Here is a 27,978-nt window from a genome sequence, read left to right as displayed (position 1 = left end):
ATCTACCCTCTATGAAGCAACGTATTTTAGTACCCAAGGATGGCAGGAACTTACTTTCTATGTACGTAGATAGGACATCTGCGGCAGGACAGCCAACATATGAAAGTATAGCAGCTTTCTCTTACTGAAAAGGAAAACCACTTCCTAAAAGAGAATTTTTAAATTTATGTTTTATAGCTTCAAGCAACGGCAAATACACATCTGAATTCCCCATGTGGTTAGAGGAACTACTGAAAGAAATCCTAAAGTAACTTATTTTATAAGGTGAACAGGTAGTCCCTAATTTATCCAGCCACAGCTAGTTCATAAAATTATAATAAAAAAGTAAAAATTAACATTCTTCTACCATAAAAACAAAGTTGGTTTAATTTAGAATATTGGAAAATGCTCCCGATATAAAGATAAATAAAAAGAAACAACAAAACAACATTTTCCCCTAAATTTAGCCAACCTAGTAAGGAATGACAGAGGAATTGTCAAAGATTGGAGGAGATCAGTGAGAAATCATAACTAAATGTAATTTGGAACACTAGATTGAATCCTGGAACAGGAAGAAAAAAAAGACATTGATGGAAAAAGTGGTGAAATCCAAATACAATCAGTTTAAAAGCAAACAAATAAATCCAAACAAAACCTCCATTCATTACAAGAAACCTTTCCTGGACATCTAGCACACTCATCCTCTGCAAAAGTACCTAATCTGGAAGTTTTAGGCCAGTCAAGAAACACCTTCCAGGGCTGGACACCTTTTGTTCTTAGAAGGTTCTTCCTTTATTGCTTTGAGTTACATCCTTTTGTAACTTCACTCGGTTTCATTCTTCCTTCTAGAACTACACAAAGTCTAATTCCTCTTTTAATTGATCTTCACGTATTTTATATTCTGCCTCAAGTTTCTTTCTGAAACATGACACACCCAGTTCCCTCAATCTTACACATTATGATATTTACATCCTTTATTATTCTTGTCATGCAACTTTTAAAGTGCCCCAGTTTGTCGATGGTCTTCTTAAAATTAATGCTCAAACTAAACACAGAGCGTACATACCAAGCTATTTCTCTTGCTTTGGCAACTATACTTATATGCCTAAAACTGTCCTCCTTTTCCATCAGTTACATCACATTGATCAAGAATCATTTACCCACACCTGTGTAGTATATAATTCAGTCCTATGGCCTCTTTTTTCTCCTCACAGAATCACATGGCAAGTGGTAAAGTGAGATGTCTGTTCGGAGTATTCCTCAGAGAGTCTTCCTTCACCTGCCATGCTTTATCTGAGAGTCATAAATCTCAACTGAAACAACAACCTAGTCACAAACACACACTTTATAACTGCCTTTCACCATTTTAGAGAAATCAAAGCATCGGACAGGAGTTTTCCAACAGCCTTGGGCAGGAGTCATTTAGTATGCAAAGCCAACTCAATACTTCCTTATATCTGGGCATCGTCGGTCTATTTTCTGACCTATCACCCACAACACCTCCCAATCCCTTTGAAGTCAAAGCATCAGTCATTTTTGTTAGGTGTAAAAAACATACATAGCACGTGCACGAGGATGCTCTGACGTCCACACTGTGCAAAAGCCTGAACATTTAGAGATCTCTTAGTCTCTGCTGTTGCATAATGGGCCTTCATGTAAACGTAAATACAGAAGGCAAAGGAGCCTTGCCACATTTGTCGCTTTGGGGACGGAGGGTTCCTAGACGGGAATGGGATACCAGCAACACTCAGTCACCTCACATAACCCCTAAGACGAAGCCGAGGGCGGCGGCTGGCGGGCTCCGGCTCCCCCAGAAGCGACAACACCGGTCTGACGCAGCCCGGACCCCCTCACCTCTCTTGTCCAGGAGCCACATGAACGCGAAGCAGGGCAGGAAGCCGATGGGCCCCCACAGCACGAGCAGCGCGATGTCCCAGCTGGAGAAGCCGTAGGCCTGGCGCGCCGAGTTCTGGATGGGGCCCCAGGTGTTCCAGACCAGGCCCTGCGCGAACCCCAGCAGCGAGAAGAGCAGCAGCACCAGCCAGCGGCGCCCGTAGACCCGTCCGGGACCCGGGACCGCCGCGGGTACCCCGGACGCCGCCGCCGCCTCCCGGCTTCTCCAGACAGTCCCCGGCGCAGGCCCGAGTCCGGGCCCTAGCAGTGGCTGCCGCTCCTCCTCGGTGCTCCAGCCCGCGCCCATGACAACGCGCGGCCGGCGGAGCCCCTGCCCAGCGCGGCCCCGGTGGCTGCCGACCAGCCCGGCGCGGATGCGGCAGGAGGAGGTGGAGGCCGAAGCTGCTGTGGTAGCCCTCGGCCTCCGGTCCACGCCTGGTGCGCCTGCGCCGCGCCAGCCGGCCTGGGGCTGGAAGGCGGGGCAGGTGCGGCGGGCTAAGAGGAGGCTGGGGTCCCGGACTGGGGCAGCCCCCCGCCCCCACCGGGTGCTGGAGAGGCGGGAGAGAGAGTGGAGACTGCTTCCCCGGGGGAGGACAAGCAGAACTGAAAAGGCGGGAGGGGCGTGGCTGAGCCCGGGAAAGAGGAAACTCCCGGAGAAGCTTAAGAGGACGTTGGGCAAGGAACCTGGGATTGCTGGAGGAAGTGCCGAAGTTTACATCACGTGCTCAATAAACAACTCTGAGACTTCTGATCACTTACGCTAATGCTTGCTTCTATATTGGGTTTATTGTTATTTTTGTTGGATTTCTAACTTCAGAAATGAAAGGGGATATAGGATAAGATTTAACGCATGAACCTAACTTTTCGTTTATTTTTTTACATAAAGTACTGTCTAGTTTTATTAGCTTTTTGTTTTACTCACTGAGATTATAAATTAGGGAGTTCCATTCATATGTATAAAAAAAGACACATATCGTTCAACCCTCTGTTTGTCAATAACAGGCTAGCAATAAAGATAGGTTGATTAAGACTAGGTTTCTGCTCCTAATCACTTAGATCCATCTCCAGTTATTACAATTTTGACCAGTGGAAAAGTGAGAAGGGTGGGGATTGTTGATGTCTTGATCAAGCAACAGATTGTTTATTTATTTCATTATACAAATCCAGAAGCCTGACAGCTGTCGGTTAGTAGCCTTGAAACCCTAGGTCAAGCGATTTGTCTTGTGTGGGTCGGGAATGAGTCACGGAGAACACAATTAAAGGATATTTGCCTGAGGTTCGTATTCCCCAGCAGCCACAAAAACCAGATGGAGTCAAGTTACTGCCACAAGGGCAAGAGAGGTGGAAGAGAAGCGTGACCTCTCCTGGTGCCCAAAGCTAGTGAGCGCGGCTACAGAGTATGCGGAGGCAGAGCCACATTCCACCGCCCGGAGCCCCACAAAACTGCAAACCATCCCCTAAAACTCCAATACTTTGGGTGGAGGAAAGCGCCAAGGCAGATAGGAAGGACCAGACTAAAAACAGAGGAGCAGAAACTAAGCCAAAAAAGACTACAATGAAAGAAGGCTAAGATCTGGGGAAGGTAAAAAGCGCTACAGACAGACCACGTGCTGACATTTCAACAACAAGGGAATCAAAACAAACCTGCGTGGCCCCGCCCAGCGCACGTCACGTGACTGCTGCGTGAGGGGTGCTTCCGGGAAGAGTCCTGCAGCTGCTACGGCGACTGCTTCCCGTCGTGCGACCCCAGAACCTGGGTCTTGGCCCTCCTTAGAACCCACTCCACTCCGCTCCGGTTTGGGGTTGGGGCGAAGCTAGCCATGGCAGCAGGCCCGCGGGCGACCGCTGACACGGCCCCTGCAGCTGGAGCTGGAGAGGTGGAAGGTAGGCGCCACGCTGAAGTCAGACCAAGAGTACAACCCCGTGCCAACTGACTCTTGCTGCCTCTCATGTGGCCGTTTGATTTAGCTCTTATTTCAGGTCTCTCTGGCCCTGCATTAAACTGTGAGGAAAATTATTATCTTTAGTGAACGTGGCTTTTCTCAAGTTGGGACGTGCAGACTTCCAGTCATCTTACAAGTCCTGAATCCCCACATCCTGCCAGTGCTGATTTACCCACAAGGGGGGTTTGAATGGATTAAAATTAAATTTGTATAAATTTATATGAAATTAAATTTGGATAAAAATTTACTCTTGAGGTAAATGGAAGTATCTGGGACTTTTATGAACAGAGACTATGAGCTTTTGCTCAACTTAAGTGGAATCCTGCCTTAGATAACCAGTGAAGCTGGGTGGCCCATGTGCCTGAAGTCTGTGTTAGCTGTACTGAGTGATTTGCTCTGTGCCTGGTGCTCACTGGATCTAGAGACTTTTGACTGTTTATAATAATGCCTTTTTTCCAATTGAGTAAAGGGGCTTAGGAAGGAAAAGATTGACTAATATCTGGTAACACGCATACTACCAGCAGTACACATTGGGTGAGAGCTCTTCCCCGGGAGGAGAGGTTTCAGTATGGAAATGCTTCAAGGAAGGAGTAGTTGCGGGTGGGCCTTTAAGATTGGATGAGATCATGACAAACTCAGGTGGTAGTGCTGGGGAATTGTGGGAAGACAGGGAGCCGGAAAACACAGGATGGGTGTGGTTGGAGATTAAATAGTCATGTTTTGCCTAGGGAGGAAAATGACTAATTTTGCAGAAGAAACAATTATAACTTCCTCCTAGTGTGAGCAGTCTCTTATCTTTATAAACTCCCTTATGTACCCCAAAGATACAATTCTTGAACTTCATCTATACCTCCCCACCCATTGATCCTTCCATTTTCTTTCCATCTGTACCCCCTTCTCCAGTTTAGAATGCATGTTCTATTTTATCATGATCTCTTCCTTGAAGATGTACTGTTCTGTTGTCTCTCCCTGACTTTTATTCCTCTGGCAAAACCCATACTCCGGATGAACCCAACCTTTTGTTTTCTTTGCACCTGCACTTATGTGGCTCAATTTTGCTGGAAAAAGTCCTGGGCAAATTGGTGACACTATAAAATGAAAATGATCAACTTCAGTCAGCATGGGCCTGAGATCCTCTGATTCTGTTTCTGTGGTAAGCTTACTTCCTCTAGTGACAATTCCCCAAACTCTGTGTATCCTTTCTTCATAACTTTCAGTGGATGACTTTGCCAGTCAGGTCAGTTCTGCGTCTATTTTGTCTACTTTTTTCCTCCTTTACTCTCAGACCCTTGTCCAAATCACCCACATTTCTCACCTACACCCCTCCTATTTCTTCAGGCCATGTGACCCTGTTTTTTATCTTCTGCCCTTCCAATCCCTTCTCCACTCAGCAAAAAAAAAAAAAGGTGATACTCCCTTACATAAAATTCTTAAATGAATTCCAGTGCACTTACAATAAAATCCAAACTCTTAACCACGGCCTACAAAAATCCTTGGTTTGGGCTCTGCTGATGTCTCCAGGAGTATCTGTTGGCACTCACTGCCCCCTCCTGTTGTCTACTTTTCACATAATTGGCTTCTTAATCTTCAGGTTTCAGAGTGTGTCACCACCTGAGTTCTTACCAGACCAACCTATCTAAAACAATCACTGTAGTTTTCCCCTGATTTCTAACCCTAGATGTTCTGTGATACAGCATCCTGCTTCCATCATTCACTTATTACAACCTGTAATTACTTGTTTAGTATTGTTTCCTCCACTTGACCTTAAGTACCTTGAAGGCAGGACCTACATCTGTTTTATTCATCACATATGCCCAAGCAGCAAGTACAATGCCAGACACATAGTGGGCCATTCATACATGTTTGTTGTGTGAATGAGTAAGGGAACCCTGCCAAGTCCAGAGGCAGGAGGAGAAAGAGCATGGCATGGTCCAGGAACTGAAAGAAGCTGGTATTAGAAGTGGTGAGAGAAGAGGGATTGTGGAGGGCACCTCGTACCAAGTTACTGGACTTTATGAGAGTAGGAGGCTTTTATTTTTTTATTTTTTATTTTTTTAAACGTTTATTTATTTTTGAGACAGAGAGAGACAGAGCATGAACAGGGGAGGGGCAGAGAGAGAGGGAGACACAGAATCTGAAACAGGCTCCAGGCTCTGAGCTGTCAGCACAGAGCCCGACACGGGGCTCGAACTCACGGACCGCGAGATCATGACCTGAGCCGAAGTCGGATGCTTAACCGACCAAGCCACCCAGGCGCCCCAAGTAGGAGGCTTTTAAAGAGCTTTAGTTAAGGGAATAACTTGATCAGATTTGGTTTTAGGAGGATCACTCTGCCTGAAGGGTGGAGGACAGATGGGAGGGAGAGAGACTAAAGGACAGATACTTACTTTTAAGCCTCAGTTTTGCCCTCTGTAAAATGCATGATTATTGTAAAAATTAAAGATAATTGTGGATCATCTAGCATAGTGTCTGGCAGGAATTACATGTTCAAGAGTGGTATGTTTTATTGTTAATAAAAAGGCCTAGCATTGGTGACTGATGGGTGTTGAAACCAAGAGACAAGAAATTAGATCTCTGGAATTTTTCAGCCTGAGAAACTATGCAAATTAGGAACCTGAAGAAAAGGAGGTGATTGGGAGCAATGTGTACATGCATAGAGTTTAGGTAAGGAGAGATGATGAAAAAGATATCAAGCATGCAGCTAGGTAAGAGGAGGCTTTTTTTAGATATAGTATTCACTTACCATAAATTCACCCTTTTAAAGTATACAGTTCAGTGATTTTTAGTATGTTCACAAAGTTGTGCAGCCATTACTACCATAATTCCAGAACATTTCCATCACACCAAGAACCCTGGTATCCATTAGTAGTCACCCTCAGTCAGACCCTCTCCCCAGCCCCTGGCAGTCATTAGTCTACTCTCTGTCTCTGTGGATGTGTGCCTACTCTGGATGTTCCATGTAAATGGAATCATGCAGTGTGGGGCTTTTAGTGTCTGGGTTCTTTCACATTGCATAATATTTTCAAGCTTCATCTGTACTGTAGCACAGATCAATACTTCATTTTTTTATGGCTGAGTGCTATTCCATGGTATGGTAATACCACATTTTGTTTATCCATTTATCAGTTGATGGCATTTGGGTTGTTTGCCCTTTTTGGCTACTATGAATAATGCTGCTATGAACATTAATATACATGTTTTTGTATTAACATCTCTTCAGTTTTCTTGGGTGTATATCTAAAATAGGAATTGCTAGGTCCTAAGATAACTCCATATTTACTGTTTTTTTTTAACGTTTATTTATTTTTAATTTTTTTTTCAACGTTTTTTATTTATTTTTGGGACAGAGAGAGACAGAGCATGAACAGGGGAGGGGCAGAGAGAGAGGGAGACACAGAATCGGAAACAGGCTCCAGGCTCCGAGCTGTCAGCCCAGAGCCTGACGCGGGGCTCGAACTCACGGACCGCGAGATCGTGACCTGGCTGAAGTCGGACGCTTAACCGACTGCGCCACCCAGGCGCCCCAGACGTTTATTTATTTTTGAGAGAGAGAGAGAGACAGTGCGAGCGGGAAAGAGGCAGAAAGAGAGACACATGGAATCCGAAGCAGGCTTCAGGCTCTGAGCTGTCAGCACAGAGTCTGACGCAGGGCTTGAACTCACAAACTGCAAGATCATGACCTGAGCCAAAGTCAGACGCTTAACTGACTGAGCCACCCAGGCACCCCTTCGTATTTAATGTTTTAAGGAAGCTTGTGATTCTTTTTTGTTTGTTTATCAACATTGATATTATTTTATTTTATTTTATCTTATTGTTTTCTTACTTTTTAGTTTTAATTACAGTATAGTTTTTTTTCCTTTTAATTGAATTCCAGTTAGTTAACATACAGTGTAGTATTGGTTTCAGGAGTAAAATTTAGTGATTCATCACTTACATGTAACACCCAGTGCTCGTCCCAACAAATGCCCTCCTTAATGCCCATCCCCCATTTAGCCCATCCCCCTACCACACACCTCCCCTCCATCAGCCCTCAGTTTGTTCTCTGTATTTAAGAGTCTCTTATGGTTTGCCTCCCTCTCTGTTTTTATCTTATTTTTCCTTCCCTTCCTCTGTGTTCACCTGTTTTGTTTCTTAAATTCCACATATGGATGAAATCATAGATTTATCTTCTCTGATTTCCTTATTTCACTTAGCATGGCATAATACACTCTAGTTTCATCCACATTGTTGCAAATGGCAAAATGTCATTCATTTTGATTGCTAAGTACTATTCCATTATATATACCACATCTTCTTTATCTGATTGTCAATTGATGGACATTTGGGCTCTTCCCATAACGTGGCTATTGTTGATAGCACTGCTATAAACATCAGGGTGCATGTGCCCCTTCGAATCAGCATTTTTGTATCCTTTGGATAAATAACTAACAGTGCCGTATTAATCAAAGCTCTGATAATGAACCTCATGAGTAATCTAATCTAGGTAGATTTAACAGTTTGTTGCTGATAATTAAATAATGCCATGAATGATAATCAATAATAATGTTTTGTTGATAACAGAAACAATCAAAGAGATGCAGAAGTGAGCTACTCACTGAAATAGAGCTTCTTTAGAATAATTTCCAACGATGGTATAAAACTGTGCTGACTAAAACAGTAGCAACTAATTAACATGTGGCTCCTGAACACTTGAAGTATGGCTAGTCTCAATTAAGATGTCTTGTGTCAAATACACGTATTTGAAGACTTAGTTTAAAAATGGGTTATACACTGTTAATAATATTAAAATATTGATAGTGTTTTAATATTGATTACATGTTGAAATGTTAATAATTTGGATATGTTGGGATGAACAAAAAGTATTAAATTTAGTTTCACCTGTTTCTTATTTTTTAATGTAGTTATTAAAAATTTTAAATTACCAAAAAAATAATAATAACTAGTTATTGCTGGGTCATAGAGCATTGTATTAACTTTTTGAGGAACCTCCATACTGTTTTCCAGAGTAGCTACATCAGTTTGCATTCTCACCATCAGTGCAAAAATGTTCCCCTTTCTCCACATCCTCTCCAACATCAGTTGTTTTATGAGTTGTTGATTTTAGGTATTCTGACAGGTGTGAGCTGATATCTCATTGTGGTAAGGAAACTTGTGATTTTTAATCTTGAAGTCCTAAGGAAGGAAAAAAAAAATCTAATGAAAATATGGATCTGCTCCCTTGAGAAAAGCAGCATGCACACCCATTTTGCAGGTGACTTCATATTTTTGTATTAGATTCTCAGAATCCTATCTGTGGAACTTCCAACCCCATTTTAAACTGTCATTCTCCCTAGAAACTCCACTTTGGGGTGACTGTTTATTGCCATGACAAAGTTAGTTAAATAAGGGTGCCTGGATGGCTCAGTCAATCATCAGACTCTTGATTTTGGCTCTGGTCATGATCTCATGATTGATGAGATTCCATGGTTGGTGACAGTGCAGAGCCTGCTTGGGATTCTGTTGCCATCTCTCTCTGTTCTCTCCCACTCGCACCCACTCACGTGCCCGCAGGCACTCTCTCTCTCTCTCTCTCTCTGTCTCAAAATAAATAAACATTTAAAAAACCCAAAGTAAGTTAAATAGGCCAAGTCCTACTGGGAGAGAAGGCTTTGCTTTAAATTTCATAAGGGTTATGTGAACAAAGGGTAAAAAAATACATACATTAAATACATGCATGTGAAAGGGTCATCATGTTCTATATAATGATGAATATTGTGGGAGTCATAGGAAAGTTAATTTTTGGTGGGGTCTGTCAGGTTTTCCATGTAGAGTATCATGTTGTCTGCAAAAAGTGAAAGTTTGACTTCATCTTTGCCAATTTTGATGCTTTTATTTCATTTTGTTGTCTGATTGCTGATGCTAGGACTTCCAACACTATGTTAAACAACAGTGGTCTGCTAGAACTGATACATGAATTCAGCAAAGTCGCAGGGTACAAAATCAATGTACAGAAATCGGCTGCATTTTTATACACCAATAATGAAGCAACAGAAAGAGAAATAAACTGATCCCATTCACAATTGCACCAAGAACCATAAAATACCTAGGGTAAACCTGACCAAAGATGTAAAAGATCTGTATGCTTAAAACTGTAGAATGCTTCTGAAGGAAATTGAAGAAGACACAAAGAAATGGAAAAACATTCCCTGCTCATGGATTGGAAGAATAAATATTGTTAAAATGTCAATACTACCCAAAGTGATATACACATTCAATGTGATCCCAATCAAAATTGCACCGGCATTCTTCTCAAAGCTAGAACAAACAATCTTGAAATTTGTATGGAACTACAAAACACCCCAAATAGCCAAAGTAATACTGGAGAAGAAAATCAAAGCGGGAGGCATCACAATCCCAGACTTTAGCCTCTGCTACAAAGCTGTAATCATCAAGACAGTATGGTATTGGCACAAAAACAGACACATAGACCAATGGAATAGAATAGAGAACCCAGAACTGGACCCGTAAATGCATGGCCAACTAATCTTTGGCAAAGTAGGAAAGAGTATCCAATGGAAAAAAGTCTCTTTAACAAATGGTGCTGGGAGAACTGGACAGCAACATGCAGAAGAATGAAACTAGACCACATTTTACACCATACACAAAAATAAACTCAAAATGAATGAAGGACCTGAATGTGAGACAGGAAACCATCAAAACCCTAGAGGAGAAAGCAGGAAAAAACTTCTTTGACCTCAGCCACAGCAGTTTCTTACTTGACACATCTCCAAAGGCAAGGGAATTAAAAGCAAAAATGAACTATTGGGACCTCATCAAGATAAAAAGCTTCTGCACTGCAAAGGTAACAATCAACAAAACTAAAAGGCAACCAACGGAATGGGAAAAGATACTTGCAAATGACATATCGGACAAAGGGTTAGTATCCAAAATCTATAAAGAAGTCACCAAACTCCATACCCTAAAAACAAATAATCCAGTGAAGAAATGGGCAGAAGACATGAATAGATACTTTCTAAAGAAGACATCCAGATGGCCAACAGGCACATGAAAAGATGCTCAGCATCACTCCTCATCAGGAAAATACAAATCAAAACCACACTGAGATACCACCTCATGCCAGTCAGAGTGGCTAAAGTGAACAAATCAGGAGACTGTAGATGCTGGCAAGGATGTGGAGGAACGGGAAACTTCTTGCACTGTTGGTGGGAATGCAAACTGGTGCAGCTGCTCTGAAAACAGTGTGAAGGTTCCTCAAAAAATTAAAAATAGACCTACCCTGTGACCCAGCAATAGCACTGCTAGGAATTTACCGAAGGGATACAGGAGTGCTGATGCACAAGGGGCACTTGTACCCTAATGTTTAAAGCAGCACTTTCAACAAGCCAAATTATGGAAAGAGCCTAAATGTCCATCAACTGATGAATGGATGAAGAAGATGTAGTTTATATATACAATGGAATACTACTTGGCAGTGAGAAAGAATGAAATCTGGCCATTTGCAACAACATGGATGGAACTGGAGGGTATTATGCTAAGTAAACTAAGACAGTCAGAGAAAGACAGATACCATATGTTTGCACTTATATGTGGATCTTGAGAAACTTAACAGAAGACCATTGGGGGAGGGGAAGGAGAAGAAAAAGTTACAGAGAGGGAAGGAAGCAAACAATAAGAGACTCTTAAATACTGAGAACAAACTGAGGGTTGATGGGGGGGGGTGGAGGAGAGGGGAAAGTGGGTGATGGGCATTAAGGAGGGCACTTGTTGGGATGAGCACTGGCTGTTGTGTGGAAACCAATTTGACAATAAATTATATTTAAAAATTTTTAATAAAATAAGTGTATGAAAAAAAGGAAAGTTAATTTTTGAGCAAACTTATTACTACCCCCTTATCAGAAAATATTTGGCTGTATACGATAAACAGAAGGCTGTTTAATACAGTAGGGTAGAAGACAGTCCTTGCCTTAAAATGACTTGTAAATATAGTATGGGGGGAGGGGGAAGATGCAGATAGAATTGTAGTATAAGAATATCCATAAGGCAGGAAGCAATTAGTTGGGAAGTAAGTATTACACATCTTAAGTGCTTTGGGGCTGAGAGAAGAAAGAAATGCAAATTGGATTGGTCTGTCCTTCCTAGACTAATATGAAAGTTTGGTATAGTTTGAATATAGAAATGAATGGAAGAGGCCATGTCTGGCAGGTGAGGCTGGTAGTGGAAGTGAGTGGAGAAAGGCCTGAGGCATGTAGGGGCAGAGGGCGGGGAGGAAGGTGAGGAGACAGACTGGTTCTACTAGAGTAGAATGGTAGCAGAGAATGCAGTTTGTGTCCTTTGAAACCAAACAAGAGCAGGGTGAACCAGAAATGTTGAAGTGAAGAAGAGGGAAATCATGGGTTTCAGTTTTTTTTTAATTTTTTTTTTCAACGTTTATTTATTTTTGGGACAGAGAGAGACAGAGCATGAACGGGGGAGGGACAGAGAGAGAGGGAGACACAGAATCGGAAACAGGCTCCAGGCTCTGAGCCATCAGCCCAGAGCCTGACGCGGGGCTCGAACTCACGGACCGTGAGATCGTGACCTGGCTGAAGTCGGACGCTTAACCGACTGCGCCACCCAGGCGCCCCCATGGGTTTCAGTTTTCTAAGAATAATAGAGCAAAGCACCACAAAGAGTGAGGAAGTGGAGAAAGGTACTGGGGATTTGAAAGCGAAGAAGCTTTAGAATGGTTGCTGTAGGGATAAGGGTGATTAGGAATCAACTAGGGATAACTAATGTGTTGGGAGCAGAAAAGGAACCCAGTGGAGGTGAGCATGAACTTGTGGAACTGATCGTTTGTTTTGAGACTGTTTCTGATTATGTTTAGTAGCTCATTATGCAGGAGAAAACAAGTGGTTAGTTTTAATATTTTATATAGATTACTAAAAATGAGATGTGAATTCAGAAGACATTATTTAGCATCACTTTATGCCAAACATTGTGCTAAGCTCTAGGGATATAAAAGTAACTGTCTTGCCTACAAGGATGTGATATATATTTTTTTTAAGTAACAGCTTGAAAATTACTAAAGGCAAAACATGATCATATTGATAATCAAATATGTTGGAATCCTATTTGAAAATAAAGGGGACCTTAAAATGCAAAATGAAGAACTATGTTACTGCTATTATAGCTTAAAATTAATAATATTTTATTATTTAATAAAGATTATTTGTTTCCTCTTAAAAAGAAAAAAAACAAACATTAGATGAATATGCAGAACATGGGATTCTTAGGGCAATGAAAATACTTTGTATGATATTATGATTATGGATATTATATTGATTATATTGATATTATAATGATGCTCATTATATTTTGGTCCAAATCTGTAGAATATACGACACTTAGACTGAACCCTAAGAGAAACTATGGACTTTGGGTGATTATGATGTGTCAATTTAGGTTTATCCTGGTAAAAAAGAGACAAAAAAACACATGTACCATTCTGGCAAATGATGTTGATAATGAGGGAGCCTCTGCATATGTGACAGGAAGAGGATATGTGGGAAATCTGTACCTTCTTCTCAATTTCATTATAAACCTAAAACTACTCTAAAATAAATTCTTAAAACATAAATAAACAAGAAATGACTTAATGTTAAGAATTTAAATACTGAGTGTGAGATGTTACAGAATCATGCATTGTTTGAAGCTTTTCAGTAAAATTAAAAATTGTCATTCTTTGAATCTGATTCTGCCTTTCAGGCTGAGGTTATTTTGTTTCTTTCTCTTGGGCTCTTGTTTTAATTGTAGCCAGGTTTATGCCGTGATGAAAAGAGGAATGTACTCTTAGTAACTCTTCTTCCAGTCCTTCCTGAAATGAGTAAAAGAAAACATTTAAAATGTAGTTGGGAAGCCCTTAAGGGAGACCTCTCTTGCACATTTGGAGCTGTTATCACCAGCAGGAAGAAGGTAGATAAGAATTATCTTGATAAGGGAGGACACTTTTCACAGAGGAATTTATCTCCTGCTTTTAAAAGAAGGAAGATCTCTCCCAGTCCCAGCAACAGTGCACTAACCACCACTTGCAGCCAATGAGAAACCACCACAACCTCTAACTCTTATCCTTCTCCAGTGAACTTTTGTTCAAAATAACCCTTCCCAATTTCCTCCTAAAGTCAATTTGCTGGTCCTGAATTGTAATTCCTCTGCTATTCCCAAATAAGCTCATTTTGCTGGTAAAATAATGGGCAGTTTTAAGGTTGACATTCCCAAGGAAGTGTCTTATTCCAGAGTTGCAGGGACTTGAGTTCTTATAGAACTGACACTTTTACATGACTGGATTTACTCTTCCTCAGTTGGAGATGCCATACTCTTTCTGTCATTTTTTTTTTCTCATTTTTAAAAGAGAAAATGGGGAAAGGGGGCAGGGGAGCATAAAGAAAAGCAGAAGCTTCTATAGTCTTAAAAAGTAAAAGAGTTTCCATGCTAGGGCATATATGTAATTCATATGTAGCTAAAATACTTTATATTCAATAAGGACAAATATCAGATAAATTATACTGTTGAATTTTTAAAGTATACTGTTGGTTAAAAACAAATAACATGAAATTTATCATCTTAACCATTTTTAAGAAAGAGTACAACTCAGTAGAGTTAAGTATATTCACACTGTTGTGAAACAGATCTCTAGAACTTTCTTCATCTTGCAAATCTGAAACTCTGTACCCAGAGTTTCCTCTTTTCTCCCTCCCCTCAGTCCCTGGTAACTGCCATTCTACTTTGTACCTATGAATTTGACCATTTTAGGTACCTCATGTAGGTAGAATAATGCAATAGATGTCTTTTTGTGACTGGCTTTTACTTAGTATGGTGTCTTCAGGCTTATGCATGTTGTAGCACGTGACAGGATTTCCTTCCTTTTTAAGGCTGAATGATATTCCACTGTGTGATGGATGTTTGGTTTGCTTCCACCTTTGGGCTGTTATGAATAGTGTTGCTATGAATATGGATGTGCAAATATCTTTTTAAGACCCTGCTGTTGAATATTTTTATGAATAGTTAGATAAATAGCCATTTTATTTGGAAATATGGAAAATTTACTGAGCAGAATCAGAAGAGCTAGATGGAAATATTTTGGTAGAAATTTTGAAGATAATTTTGGAGGATTTTAAAGAACTTTAGTCTTTGAGACGCTATTCTTTCTAGTATCAACTTCACTTAAAATATAGATTTGCTTTTCCTTTAAGTTTTGGACCAGTATAACTTTTGAACTTGTAAGTCTTATTTATGAGCCATTTTCTGGCCCTAACTGGATTTTCTGGCTTTGCTGGGCAAGAGTCACAAGTGGAAGAGGATGGGAAGAAAAGGATGGGAGGTATCCAGCATGTAACCGTCTCTTGTTCCCAGGCTGAAATCGCTTGGGTGTTTGCTACTATACCGAACAGTGGTATTGGAAAGATTATGCCATAACAGCCTCAATACTTCTATTTATGGTTTCTTCAGTGGCACCACCTGCTAGACCTTGAAATTCAAACGGTTTATGACTAGTTGCCATTTTAATTAAGCATTTTATTAACTTGCAATAGAATTTTCTTCATTTGTATTGCCTTTTTTTTCCCCCTTAAGTAGGCTCCATGCCTAGCATGGAGACCAATATGGGGTTTGAATTTACAACCCTGAGATCAAGACCTGAGCTGCAATCAAGAGTCAGATGCTTAACTGACTGAGCCACCCAGGTGTCCTGTATTGACATTTTTTTTTTTTTAAGTTTATTTGAGAGCGTGAGAGGGCAAGTGTCCAAGTGGGGAGGGGCAGAGAGAGAGAGAGAGAGAGAGAGAGAGAGAATCCCAAGCAGGCTCCATGCTGTCAGCACAGAGCCCTACTTGGGGATTAAACCCATGAACTAAACTGAGATCATGACCTGAGCTGAAATCAAGAGTCAGATGCTTAACCAACTGAGCCACCCAGACGCCACCCCTGTGTTGACATTAAAAAACATTTATTTTTAATGCTTATTCATTTTTGAGAGAGAGAGAACAAGCAGGGGAGGGGCAGAGAGAGAGGGAGACGTAGAATCTGAAGCAGGCTCCAGGCTCTGAGCTCTCAGAGCCTGACTTGGATGGAGCTCAACCTCACGAACTGTGAGATCATGACCTGAGCCAAAGTCGGACATTTAACCAACTGAGCCACCCAGGTGCCCCTGTATTGACATTTTAAAATAGTGGCTATAAAATAAAAAATTACCTTTGTTGTAAGTTTTACCATTTGGTCTTTAGTACAAATATAGTAATTTTGTTAAGAGGTACTTGCATAATTCCGTAAATGTTTTCATGAATAACGTTCATTATTTTTTACCCTAATATCTACCATTCAGAAGCTTTAAAATACCTTGTATGTACATACAGTAGTTGTCAGATTGAAGAAACTATCATAGGCTTACATGTATATGTTTAGAATAATTCAGCTCACCATGCCAGGACCCAGTTTCTGATTTACTCTTCTGTCAACTTCTGAAAGTTTTTAAAGATTTTAATAAAATGTAATAAAATTTAATTGAAAATTTATGGTTATTAACATTTCTATTAAAATTATACCTGACATGAGAGATGAGTTAATTTCAGTTTCAGGATCTGTATCTTTGTTGCATTCTATCAGTAGTAGGAGTGAATTCTGGACACTTGGTAAATTTTCCTTATTCTCATCTTGAATTCTAAATCTCAGATATAAAGCCAAGCCATGTATTAATCAACTGAAGGCAGATTGCTAACAAATTCAGAGAAATTATCTTGTAGTTTGCATTAATTAAAGAAAAATTGCTGAGAAAAAGGCAATTTGCTTTTTGATCATGTTTCACTATCTCCAAAGAGTTAGTTGAAACCAAAGCTGTAATCAATTGTCTGAACAACATACTATGTTTAGAAGGAGAAAAGACTCTTGTGCAACACTAGTTTCTAAGTCATATCATTAGAAATTGCTTCATGCTGCAAGTTTAGACCTAGATACATTTATCCTTTAAAGGCTGTCAAAGTTGCTTCAGAATTTTTATAGCTCTTTGCATATATTCCTGCCTTGGAGTAACTGAGCGCATCCCTAGGCTATTTAATTAATACAATGTAGATTGCATTCTTCTTTAAAGGAAATTGTAACACTTAAATTTGTTAATTTAATGGCCCAGTTCATTGTTGATTAAACTATCAGAAGCCAAATTACTTTTATCTCACAAGCAGCTGATTGTTTTATTTCATTGGTAGGCTTGAGATTCTGTAAATATGCTAATTTCTCGTTAAAGTGAGCATCCTACTGCTCTGTTCTGCACACGCTTTATAGCACTTTTTATTCATTTAGCAAATGTTTGAGCATTTAATATATTTCAGCCACTGGGCTAGATGCTTTCTCAGCAAATTTTACTTTTTAGGGGTCTCCTATTAAATAACTTCTGGGATGTGTGGGATTTTTAGATCAGATCATTAAATATTTTTTATTTAATGAAAAAATATTTCTTTGAAACTGTTCTGTCAGAACACTACTCATGTGTTACTAATGACCATGTATTTATTTGTGGAAGGGTGGCAAGATATATCTTACCCAAATAGGAGAACTCTTTTGGGAATGTTCAAAGCCAGATCCATTGGCTCTGATTAAAATAAGCAGAATAAATAAATCCCTACCCCAAAAGGTCTGGTGCTTCTCTTTTTCTCTGCCCTTTAAAGTTCTAAAAGCAAAGTGTTCAAAGCTAGAATATTTCACAACTGTAGAAATGAAAGAATGCTATTATAGGGTCAGACCAGCCATGATTCATTCAGTGGAAGTCACAGTATTTTATAGAGAGAATAGGGTCGTCCTTGAAAACAATAGCCTCAGAAGGCAAGGTGTTAAACCAGTTATGAACTATTAGCAGTCTTGACTATAAGAGTTCATTTTTATATGTGAAAGGATTCAGGAGGTAGAATTTTGCTGGTATTAGTTCAGTGGCACAGAGATGGACATTTTTTGTATTCTTTCAGCTGAGGTTTGCAATTTAATGGGCCTTTAAAAAATTTTTTTTAATTAAAAAAAATGTCAAGTAATCTTTATGCCCAACATGGGGTTTGAACTCATGTGCCTGAGATCAGAAGTCACATGCTCTACCAACTGAGCCAGCCAGGCACTCCCTGGGCCTCTCTTTTATCTCTCAAAGGAGCTAAACATGTCTGTTTTTCAGGCAAAATATAGAAGAGAAGGCTAAGGACAAAAACACTGACTCAACAACGTCCAGATACATCTCTGACCACTCCTGTCTGCAAAGGAGTCTAGGAATTGTAATTTTTCAGCCACACCCATTGCTCAAAGTTCTGTTAGTAAGGAAGAAGAGAGTGGGTATTGGATAAGGTAGGCAACTAGCAGTCTCTACTACAGCTATTACTCCACTACCCCCTGCCCACCTGCGCACAAACCAAAACATTCCTCTCTCCCCAACAGCATGTATGGATTTATTATCCACTAATCGACCTAAAGGTTTCCTTAACTTTTTTCTCTTTTCAGATTATATATACTCTCTCTCCTGAGTTTGTAGTGCCAGTGTGGGTCCCACGGTTTTAATTCTCTAGAAGCAGTCTTGTGCAGTGGAAAGAGCATGGGACTTGGAATCAAGCAATGTGACGGGTGGTTCCAGTTCATCACTGGTGTGCTGACCTTTGACATCTGAGCTTTCTAGTCTTCCTTTGGATAATGGAAATAAAATGCCTTCTCTGCCAGTGTTTTATAGGCTTCTAAGAGGATCAGATGAGCAGTTTTAATGTATATAAAAGTACATGGCAAATAGTAAAGCATCATATGAGTAAATATATAGTATTGTTATGATGATGATGATGTTCAAAACCAAACTCTTCATCTTCCCACTAGAATGAGCTGTTGCTCCTAACTTGTTTTTTATGTCAAGTCAGAATCTGGAAACCTTTGTCTCCCTTATAGCTGCATCTGCCTCCCATCCCACATCTCTTTAGTTGTAATAGTCTTTGATATTATTCTGTTAGAATTTCTTTATCTCTACCATCTCTGCCTCCCTTACTGCCACCCTGTGTTGTTCAGAGCCTTACTATACACGTCTTACTTGGCTAGTACATCAGCTAAGTCCAGTCCAGTCTTTACGTCTCCACACATTTCTACATAGCCCTTACTTTTATTGTTTAATGGATATAATGTACCATGGGAGAAATTTACATAATATTTAGTAATATTCAGTAAATATTTTTCTCCTTTTAGACATTCGGCTGTTTATATTTTCAGTTTTTATATTATGGTAATAGATATGTGTATGTGTGTACATATATAATATATATGAATATGCACATAGCTGATGATTTTGTTAAAAGCAAATTCCTATATCATGAGTTACTAGGTTAATGGGTGGTTATTTGAGACTTCTGTTTCATTTTTCCACTTGTATGCCGAAGGATAGCACTAATTTCTCTGCCACAGACAATGGAGTATTATCATGAATGCATTGGAGCTTCTCATAGTCTAGCAAAACTTAAAAAATGTATAATAAAAAATACAACCTGTCCATTTTCATGTACATGGAATCCAGGTACTCCCAAGTCCAGGAAGATTTGGTGTGTCATGATCTCAGTAACCTTGTACTGACATATTTATAGGCTAGTATGGGTCAAGACCGCTACTGTGAATTTATCAAACATGTCAAAAGTGCAAAACAAGAATCTCAAGGAAATACAGAAAATTTTATTCCTGGTTACATTCTGTTTTCCTTATAGGCTCTTCAGCACTTAAAGATAAGCTTGAGCTTCATTACTTTGAGACCTAAGGATTCCCTGTCTCCTCCTCCCTCCATGCAGCCCCCACACAACCCCCAGCTCTTCTACCTGCCTTTCCCTCTGAGCGTCCACACTCATCTCCTCACTCGGGAGCCCTCAGTGTGTAGACAGTGACAGACTGTCCTCAGATGTCTTCCTTACTTTCATCAAGTGTTTAGGGAAAGATTCTGAGTGTCCTTGTCTGAGAAGAGAGACCAAATTGACTTAAATTTCCATTTTCTTTAAAAACAAACCTTACATTCAGACAAGTATGAATTAATCAAGTTCCTTGATAACTCCTTCCCCATCCCTCTTCCTTTTATGAGAAAGTTTAGAAGAAAGTTGGATGCTGTGAGAATTTGGATTATTTATGAGCTTTCCTTAATTTTTTGAATTAAGTACAGAATAGGTAATGAATTACAGGGTTTAGCTGATTGTTCTAGAGAATCAAATATATGCTTATGATTTTATATATATATATATGTATATATATATATATATACATATATATATATATAATCAGAGTATGAAGCACTTTTTAACTTTCCCATACAACTTTCATCTTAAGATGTCTTTAAGGAGAAACTTTCTTGTTCTTTTATTTAACAAATGCTTATCATTACCATCCTCTCCAGGATTAATAGTCTATGATTCTGTGAAATTTATTGAAGTACTCAGTAAGTTACAGTATTCGTTTGTACATATCCCTTATACTGTTTATAGATGCAGTTGAAGTCAAGGACTAACACTGATACCCATCCTAGTACATCTTTTACGTTTAAAAAAAAAATGTTTAAGCTGATTTATTTATTTTGAGAGAGAGAGCACAAGCAGGTGAGGGGCAGAGAGACAGAATCCCAAGCAGGCTCCATGCCATCAGTGCAGAGCCTGAACTCATGAACCTTGAGATCATGACCTGAGCCGAGATCAAGAATCAGATGCTTAACCGACTGAGCCACCCAGGTGCCCCTGTCTTTTTAAATCTTGAAATAAAAATAATCCCCCTCACCCCGTTGACTGATTCAGTAGTCTTTTTGGATAAACACATGGTAAGGCAAGTAGAATTCTTGCTGGCTCCAGCACCCCTAGTTGATCCAGCATAGTTCCCATCAGTGTTTCATACTGTTTTCAAAAAATGATGCGTTTTAAAGTTTAAATGTAATTGAAAAGCCTTTTTTAAAAACATTTTTGAGGGGCGCCTGGGTGGCGCAGTCGGTTAAGCGTCCGACTTCAGCCAGGTCACGATCTCGCGGTCCGTGAGTTCGAGCCCCGCGTCAGGCTCTGGGCTGATGGCTCGGAGCCTGGAGCCTGTTTCCGATTCTGTGTCTCCCTCTCTCTCTGACCCTCCCCTGTTCATGCTCTGTCTCTCTCTGTCCCAAAAATAAATAAAAAAAAAACAAACGTTGAAATAAAAACATTTTTGACATTGAAAATTGTACATATTTTCCAATGTTCAAAATTTAACATGAGAAAAATAATTTAAGAATTATGGTTTTTGAGGTCAAATATTTATGTAAATTGTAATAAATGAAGTGTAAAATGTATAATTACATAGAAAAATTTACCATAATAGAAATGATATTAGCTATTATTTCTTTGTATTATATGAAATAACTTTATAGTTATCTCCCTGTTGCTCTATTTATTTCTCTCCCTAGGTGAACATATCAAACCTTTTACACCAGAGAAAGCAAAAGAAATTATAATGTCTTTACAACAACCTGCAATCTTCTGTAACATGGCTGTTGATTGGCCAGCACAACACTGGACTGCTGAACACCTTTCTGAGGTCCTTCATGGCAAGCAGATACGATTCAGGATGGGAATGAAAAGAACAGATACAGGTAGGACTATGAGTAATCGTAATAATAATGCCTCTTCAATAGCATTCCCGTATTCTTAGCAGTGGTTTCCTTATCTCTAGAGAATCCTTTATTTCGAATCCTGTTTTTGACTATTGCAGATAGGAAGGTTTTATTGGAAGTTTTAGATGGACAGTTTGTGTTAAGGTTTTTTTTTAGACTAAACAACCTATAGTTGATAACCTTATATAAAATGTATTTGTTCATGTATCATGGCTCATTGAATGTGGTAGATGCTTAAGATTTGTTAATGTGCTATTCTTTATGTTCCCCTGTGACTGAAAAAGATTAATACTAATCTAATAGTCTCTTTTACTTTTGACTCACATAGAATGTGCCCTTTCATTTGTGGCTTCAGGCTCTATATTTATAGTGCTTACTCTTGGTTGTAATTGTATCTCTCTGCTTTATCAGCTGTCTGACCTCTATGGCACTGCATAAATGTGAGAAGTATGTAAAGGTGGGGTTTTTTTCATCCTCTTAAACAGATTTTGCCAGCTCCTCCTTCTTCCCTCAAGACTTGTAACATTTCGATATTTTGCCTTATAGTCAGATAAAGCAGTTACTGTGAACTCTAAAAATTAATTTAAAGGAAAGAAACAGCTGTTTCTAATCTAAAGGAACCCATGACCATTGTCTGGCTTCAGAATGTGTTTAACTTCTATTTAAATATGGGCAAGTTTGCTAGTCTAGAATTTCACAGTGTTTGAAGCATTGCTGTGAAGTGGCTCTATGAATATCTACTAATAACTCAGAGGGAACTAGAAAATTACCCAATTTCCCTTCTAGCTTCTCCAAGCTTCCTTCTCTCATGCTGACCTTCTAGCATATCTCCCAAGAGCTATGTGGTTTTTGGTGTCTAGAACACTCTCATACTCATGGCAGGTAGAGCAGGCTTAATACCTCAAACTCTTTGGCATCTCATTCTAATCATAGATCAAAATGTTTACTGTATTTTAAAATTAAATGCTAGACCAGCACAAGGCACATAAAAATTCATCTTGTACTTTTTCTTTCTTGATTTTAGGCAAATAAATCTCTCCAGTGAAGTGTCTTTTAGACAATAATTAGGAGATAAATAAGAATTGTAATTTTTTCACACTGTGGTTAGGCTCTAACTATAATACTACCGTTAATTGCTAACAGTTATTGAGAGCTACTGTGTCTGGCAGTGTTCTGAGTGCTTTATACATATTAATTCTCTTAACCTTCTTCAAACCCTCTTAGAATGGTACTATTATAAACCTATTTTATAGATGAGGCACAGTGATTTGACATTTTCAAGCTACACTTAAGCATAAAAGAAAAAGAAAGTAGAAAGTCTCTGCAGTTGTGAGCAACTGCTCTGAGTTTTTACTGATGATAATTTTTTAAAGTTTATATGCAATTCACATAATATAAAATTTATCATTTAAAAATATACAATTCAGTGGTTTTAGCATATGCATCGTGTAGTACAACCATCACCACTGTCTAATTCCAGAACATTTCATCACCCCATCACCCCATAAGGAAGCCCAGTACCTGTTAAACAGTCACTCTCCACTCCCCATCTTACCCTCAGGTTTTGGCAACCACTAGTCTGCTTTCTGTTTGTTGTTGTTGTTTTAATTTTTTAATGTTTATTTTTGAGAGAGAGAGAGAGGCAGAGTGTGAGCGGGGTAGGGGCAGAGAGAGAGGGAGACACAGAATCCGAAGCAGGCTCCAGGCTCTGAGCTGTCAGCACAAAACCCCATGTGGCGCTCAAACTCGTGAGCCATGAGATCATGACCTGAGCCTTAACTTACTGAGCCACCCAGGCACTCCTGCTTTCTGTTTTTATAGATTTGCCTATTTGGGACATTTCATATAAATGGACTCATTCAGTATGTGGCCTTTTGTGTCTAGCTTCTTTCACGTAGCATGTTTTCCAGATTCATCCATGTCGTAGCATATATCTGTACTTCATTTATTTTTATTGCTGAAATTTATTTATCCTGATCATATGTATATACCACATTATGTTTATCCACTCATCAGTTAGTGGACATTTGTGTTGTTTCCACTTTTTGGCTATTATGGATAATGCTACTTTGAACATTTACGTACACATTTTTATGTGGGTATGTGTTTTCATTTCTCTTGGGATTATACCTAGAAGTAGAATTGCTGAGTCATGTGGTAATCTGTGTTTAACCTTTTGAGGAACTGAACCATGTCTTGAGCAGTTTCTCTTGATGTTAAATGTGACTTTTAAGTTTTATTTATTTATTTTGAGAGAGAGAGAGAGAGAGCGCGCACGCGAGTGAACAGTGGGGAGCAGAGAGAGAGAGAGAGAGAGAGAGAAAGAGAGAATCCCAAGCAGACTCTGAGCCCGACTTGGGGCTCAAACCCACAAACCGTGAGATCATGACCTGAGTCGAAACCAAGAGTGGGATGCTTAACCAGCTGAGCTACCCAGGTGCCCCTAAATGTGACTTTTAAATGGCTACCAAGGGGTGCCTGGGCGGCTCAGCTGGTTAAGTGTCCAACTTCAGCTCAGGTAATGATCTTACAAGCAATGATAACTTTGTTTCCTTCCTATTGAATATGTATTTTTTTCCCTTTTAGTTGCAGGTATGGCATTCATTTATTTATTTAGAGAACCATTTTTTTTTTTAATTTAAATTTTAGTTAGCATACAGTGCAATATTGGTTTCAGGAATAGAATTCAGTGATTCATCACTTACATACAACACCCAGTGCTCATCACAAGTGCCCTCCTTGGTACCCATGACTCATCTAGCTCCTCTCCCACCCACCTCCCTCCATCAACCCATAGTTTGATCTGTGTTGTTAAGAGTCTTTTGTGGCTTGTTGAATATATTTCGTATTTTTGTTTTAGGTCTTGATTTGAGTTTTTCTAGAATGCTTGAGGTAATAGTAATTATACTTTGAATTATATGTATATCTTAGTTCATTTTAGGAAGCAGATAATGATATCTTGTAGGTCTTTGAAAACATTCTGGATCAAACTCATTTGCCAACATACATGCTCAGTGGCAATACTATACCTCAACTGGCAGTAATTTGGCAAAACATCTGTAGAAAGAACCCTAAACAGGTGGGGGTGCAATGATGATCAAAAGTCCTTCCCAGTACCTGTATTCCATGCAGTGTTTGTTGCTTATAAAACGATGAAGTCTAACAAAATGGAGACATACTTGTTCCTCTGCTCTGCAAAAAATATTTTAGGACTCCCTTTTATGAGAGTTAAAAGCAAACTCAACTTACTACTTCCAAATCCTGAGCTCAGTCAAGCTGCGTCTCACCTAACGCTTTGACAGTTAAGTGGGATGAAAATTGCAGCTGCCTAGGCTACTTCAACATGAAATGAAAGAACAATAATAATAAAGTTGGAAAGGAATAATTGCATTGCAAAAAAAATAAACTAAGAAAAACAGCTGTGCTACCCAGAAAGAAATTGTCATAACAGAATGAAAACAGTACCTTTGGTGCTGCTACTTCCTGGAAGGAAAATATCAAAAGAATTCTATTTTGAAATCACTATGTAAGTGAAAAAGTCTGTCATTTCCATTCATCCCATTCATAGTAATTTTCTCCTGACAGTAACAGTTCTCACATGTAATTTTTTCACTTTTGGATTTTTATTTTTTAAAGTACAGTTTGCTGTGACAGAACAAAGTCCCCTGATAAGGCTGCAACGCAGACATGGCTGTGAAAACTGGCCTTAACTCTGAAGTGCTGCTCTGTACCCCCAGGGGCAGATGTCTCAAGTAATGGTTTTAGTATTCAGTTCAATCGGTTGGATTAGTTTTATGAAGTGAAAATTCATAAGACAGTGTAATGTCTTTAGGCTTCCATTGGAGCTTACTGAAATGATTGTAAAATTACTCCTGTTTCCAAGCACCATGCAGCTTTCTTGCCACATGGGTTTTTGTTTGTTAAGAAACTCTGTGTGTTCCTATGTTGTTGGGGTAAATTCTTTTTTTTTTTTAAGTTGGACAATTTTTTAAATATTTATTTATTTTTAATTTTTTAATTTTTTAATTTTTTAATTTTTTAATTTACATCCAAGTTAGTTAACATATAGTGCAACAATGATTTCAGGAGTAGAATCCAGCGATTCATCACCTACATATAACACCCAGTGCTCATCCCAACAAGTGTCCTCCTTAATGCCCCTTGCTCATTTAGCCCATCCCCCAACCCACACATCCTCCGGCAACCCTCAGTCTGTTCTCTGTATTTAAGAGTCTCTTATGTTTTGTCCCCCTCCCTGTTTTTATATTATTTTTGCTTCCCTTCTCTTATGTTCATCCGTTTTATGTCTTAAATTCCACATGAGTGAAGTCCTATGATATTTGTCCTTTTCTGACTAATTTTGCTTAGCATAATACCCTCTAGTTCATCCACATAGTTGCAAATGGCAAGATTTCATTCTTTTTGATTGCCAAGTAATACTCTATTGTGTATATATACCACATCTTATTTATCCATTCATCTGTCAATGGGTATTTGGGCTCTTTGCATACTTTGGCTATTGTCAATAGCACTGTTATAAACCTTGGGGGTGCATGTGCCCCTTTGAAATAGCACACCTGTATCCCTTGGATAAATACCTAGTAGTGCACTTGCTGGGTCATAGAGCGGTTGTATTTTTAACTTTCTGAGGAACCTCCAGACTGTTTTCCAGAGTTGCACCAGTTTGTATTCCCACCAGCAGTGCGAAAGAAATCCTCTTTCTCCACCTCCTCACCAACATCTGTTGTTGCCTGAGTTGTTAATGTTAGCCATTCTGACAGGTGTAAGGTGGTATCTCATTGTGGTTTTGATTTGTATTTCTCTGATGATGGGTGATGTTGAGCATTTTTTTATGTGTCTGTTAGCCATCTGGATGTCTTCTTTGGAAAAGTGTCTATTCATGTCTTTTGCCCATTCACTGGATTTTTTGTGTTTTGTGTGTTGAGTTTGAAAAGTTTTTTATAGATTTTTGGATACTAACCCTTTACCTGGTATGTCATTTGCAAATATCTTCTCCAATTTTTTTTTTTTTTTTACTGTTTATTTTTTGAGAGAGTGAGAGAACTGGGGAGGGGCAGAGAGAGAGGGAGACAGAGGATTCGAAGCAGGCTCTGTGCTGTTAGTGCAAAGCCTGATGTGGAGATTGAACTCACGAACTGTGAGATCATGACCTGAGCCAAAGTCAGACGCTTAACCGACTGAGCCACCCAGGTGCCCCTGGGGTAAATTCTTAATGATGATGTTCATAATATTGTGGATATACATATATATATACACACACACACACACACACACATACACACAAACATATATATATACACACATATATACGTATACACACACACACACACACACACACACACACACACACCCATATACACACACACATATACTGATGGGTTACTGTTCTAAGTCCTTCTTAAAACTTGTCAAATTTTAAAAGTTCTTAAATATGCAGATTTTAATCTTTTAGATAAATGTACTTTTGTAAAGTTTTCCTACTTCTGAAAGTCAGGTGACAAGTTGATGAAGTAGACCTAGGATGCCTCCTTGACACCCCCTCCCCTCTATTCTTTGCCATTCTAAGGTTATAGGAAAAAGAGAGGTGGAGGAGAGAAAGATGGTCAAGATAATCCTAAGTAGTTCAGGGAGAAATGGAGGGAAAAGTTAAAGGTGAGTTAAAGAAGAGTTTGAATGCCCTTCTCCTCTTACTACTAATTTGACTAACTTTTGAAGGGCCCCAAGTAAATATAAGAATCAGAATTAGTGCCTGTTACTGAGAATCTACTTTGTTTCAGACATTGTGCTAACTGATTTACACATAGTAGATCTATATCTCTTGAAAGGATTTCATGCTGATCATAATCAGGTTTCTTGAATATTAACTTCCCAACACGCATTTGAAATATTCTGCTTGTTGGGGCACATGGGTGGCTCAGTCGGTTAAACATCTGACTCTTGATTTTGGCTAAGGTCATGATCTCACAGTTCGTGGGTTCAAGCCCCGTGTGGGGCTCTGTGCCGACAGCATGGAGCCTGCTTAAGATTCTGTCTCTCCCTCTCTCTGCCCCTCACCTGTTCAGGCTCACTTGCGTGCTCGCTCTCAAAATAAATAACAAATAACACTTTAAAAAAATATTCCACTTGTTACAAAAAAAAATTCATTTTTCACTATTTAGAAGAATAGTTCTTGTATAAATGAGTCCAACATCCATAAATGGACAGACAATTGTCTTCTCTCTAAGGTTTCCTCACCAACCCTCTTCTCTGGGTCTTTGCTTTTTCCTATGTGTCTGTGACACAAAATTGGCATTTAATTATGTCATCCCCCAAATTTCCTATTATTCTGGTTAAAGCTTTATATTTGTCTGAATATATTATCAACTGAATATATTTGTCTGAATATATTATCAAGAGTATTACCTATCTCTTTTATGCAAGCCTGAGCACAGTGCTAATTACAAATTAGGAACTTAATAAATGATTCTGAAATAAATGAGTTAATGAATAAATGAACAGACATTAAAT

At 39.2% G+C, this 27,978-nt stretch overlaps 2 protein-coding genes and 1 non-coding gene across 6 annotated transcripts in view; 1 reads left to right on the top strand and 2 right to left on the bottom strand.

The window, feature by feature from the left end:
* SLC49A4 (solute carrier family 49 member 4) overlaps positions 1 to 2,593 on the bottom strand; it is an 85,618-nt gene extending 83,025 nt beyond the window's left edge. The window contains exon 1 of the mRNA XM_049628302.1: positions 1,834 to 2,593. Coding sequence (XP_049484259.1) covers positions 1,834 to 2,179 — 346 coding nt within the window. The 5' untranslated portion in view covers positions 2,180 to 2,593. The remainder of the gene's footprint in view (positions 1 to 1,833) is intronic.
* Positions 2,594 to 3,518: 925 nt separating this feature from the next.
* The window catches only part of HSPBAP1 (HSPB1 associated protein 1), a 60,053-nt gene continuing 35,593 nt past the window's right edge, over positions 3,519 to 27,978 (top strand). For 2 of the 4 annotated variants that reach the window (XM_049628298.1, XM_049628297.1), the window contains exons 1-2: positions 3,535 to 3,756; positions 21,244 to 21,429. In XM_049628298.1, the coding sequence (XP_049484255.1) occupies positions 3,693 to 3,756; positions 21,244 to 21,429 (250 nt within the window). In that variant the 5' untranslated portion in view covers positions 3,535 to 3,692. Of the gene's footprint in view, positions 3,757 to 21,243; positions 21,430 to 27,978 lie in introns of all 4 variants that reach the window. The other 2 variants (XM_049628301.1, XM_049628299.1) reach the window with 2 other exon arrangements.
* On the bottom strand, positions 17,870 to 17,942 carry TRNAR-UCU (transfer RNA arginine (anticodon UCU)). Its single transcript has one exon. It is a non-coding gene; the product is annotated as a tRNA-Arg (tRNA).

This window comes from Panthera uncia, chromosome C2 (assembly GCF_023721935.1).
Source record: "Panthera uncia isolate 11264 chromosome C2, Puncia_PCG_1.0, whole genome shotgun sequence".
In the NCBI taxonomy this organism is placed as follows: domain Eukaryota; kingdom Metazoa; phylum Chordata; class Mammalia; order Carnivora; family Felidae; genus Panthera; species Panthera uncia.
The sequence above is the reverse complement of the archived record's forward strand: the minus strand, read 5'-3'. Positions and strand labels throughout refer to the sequence as shown.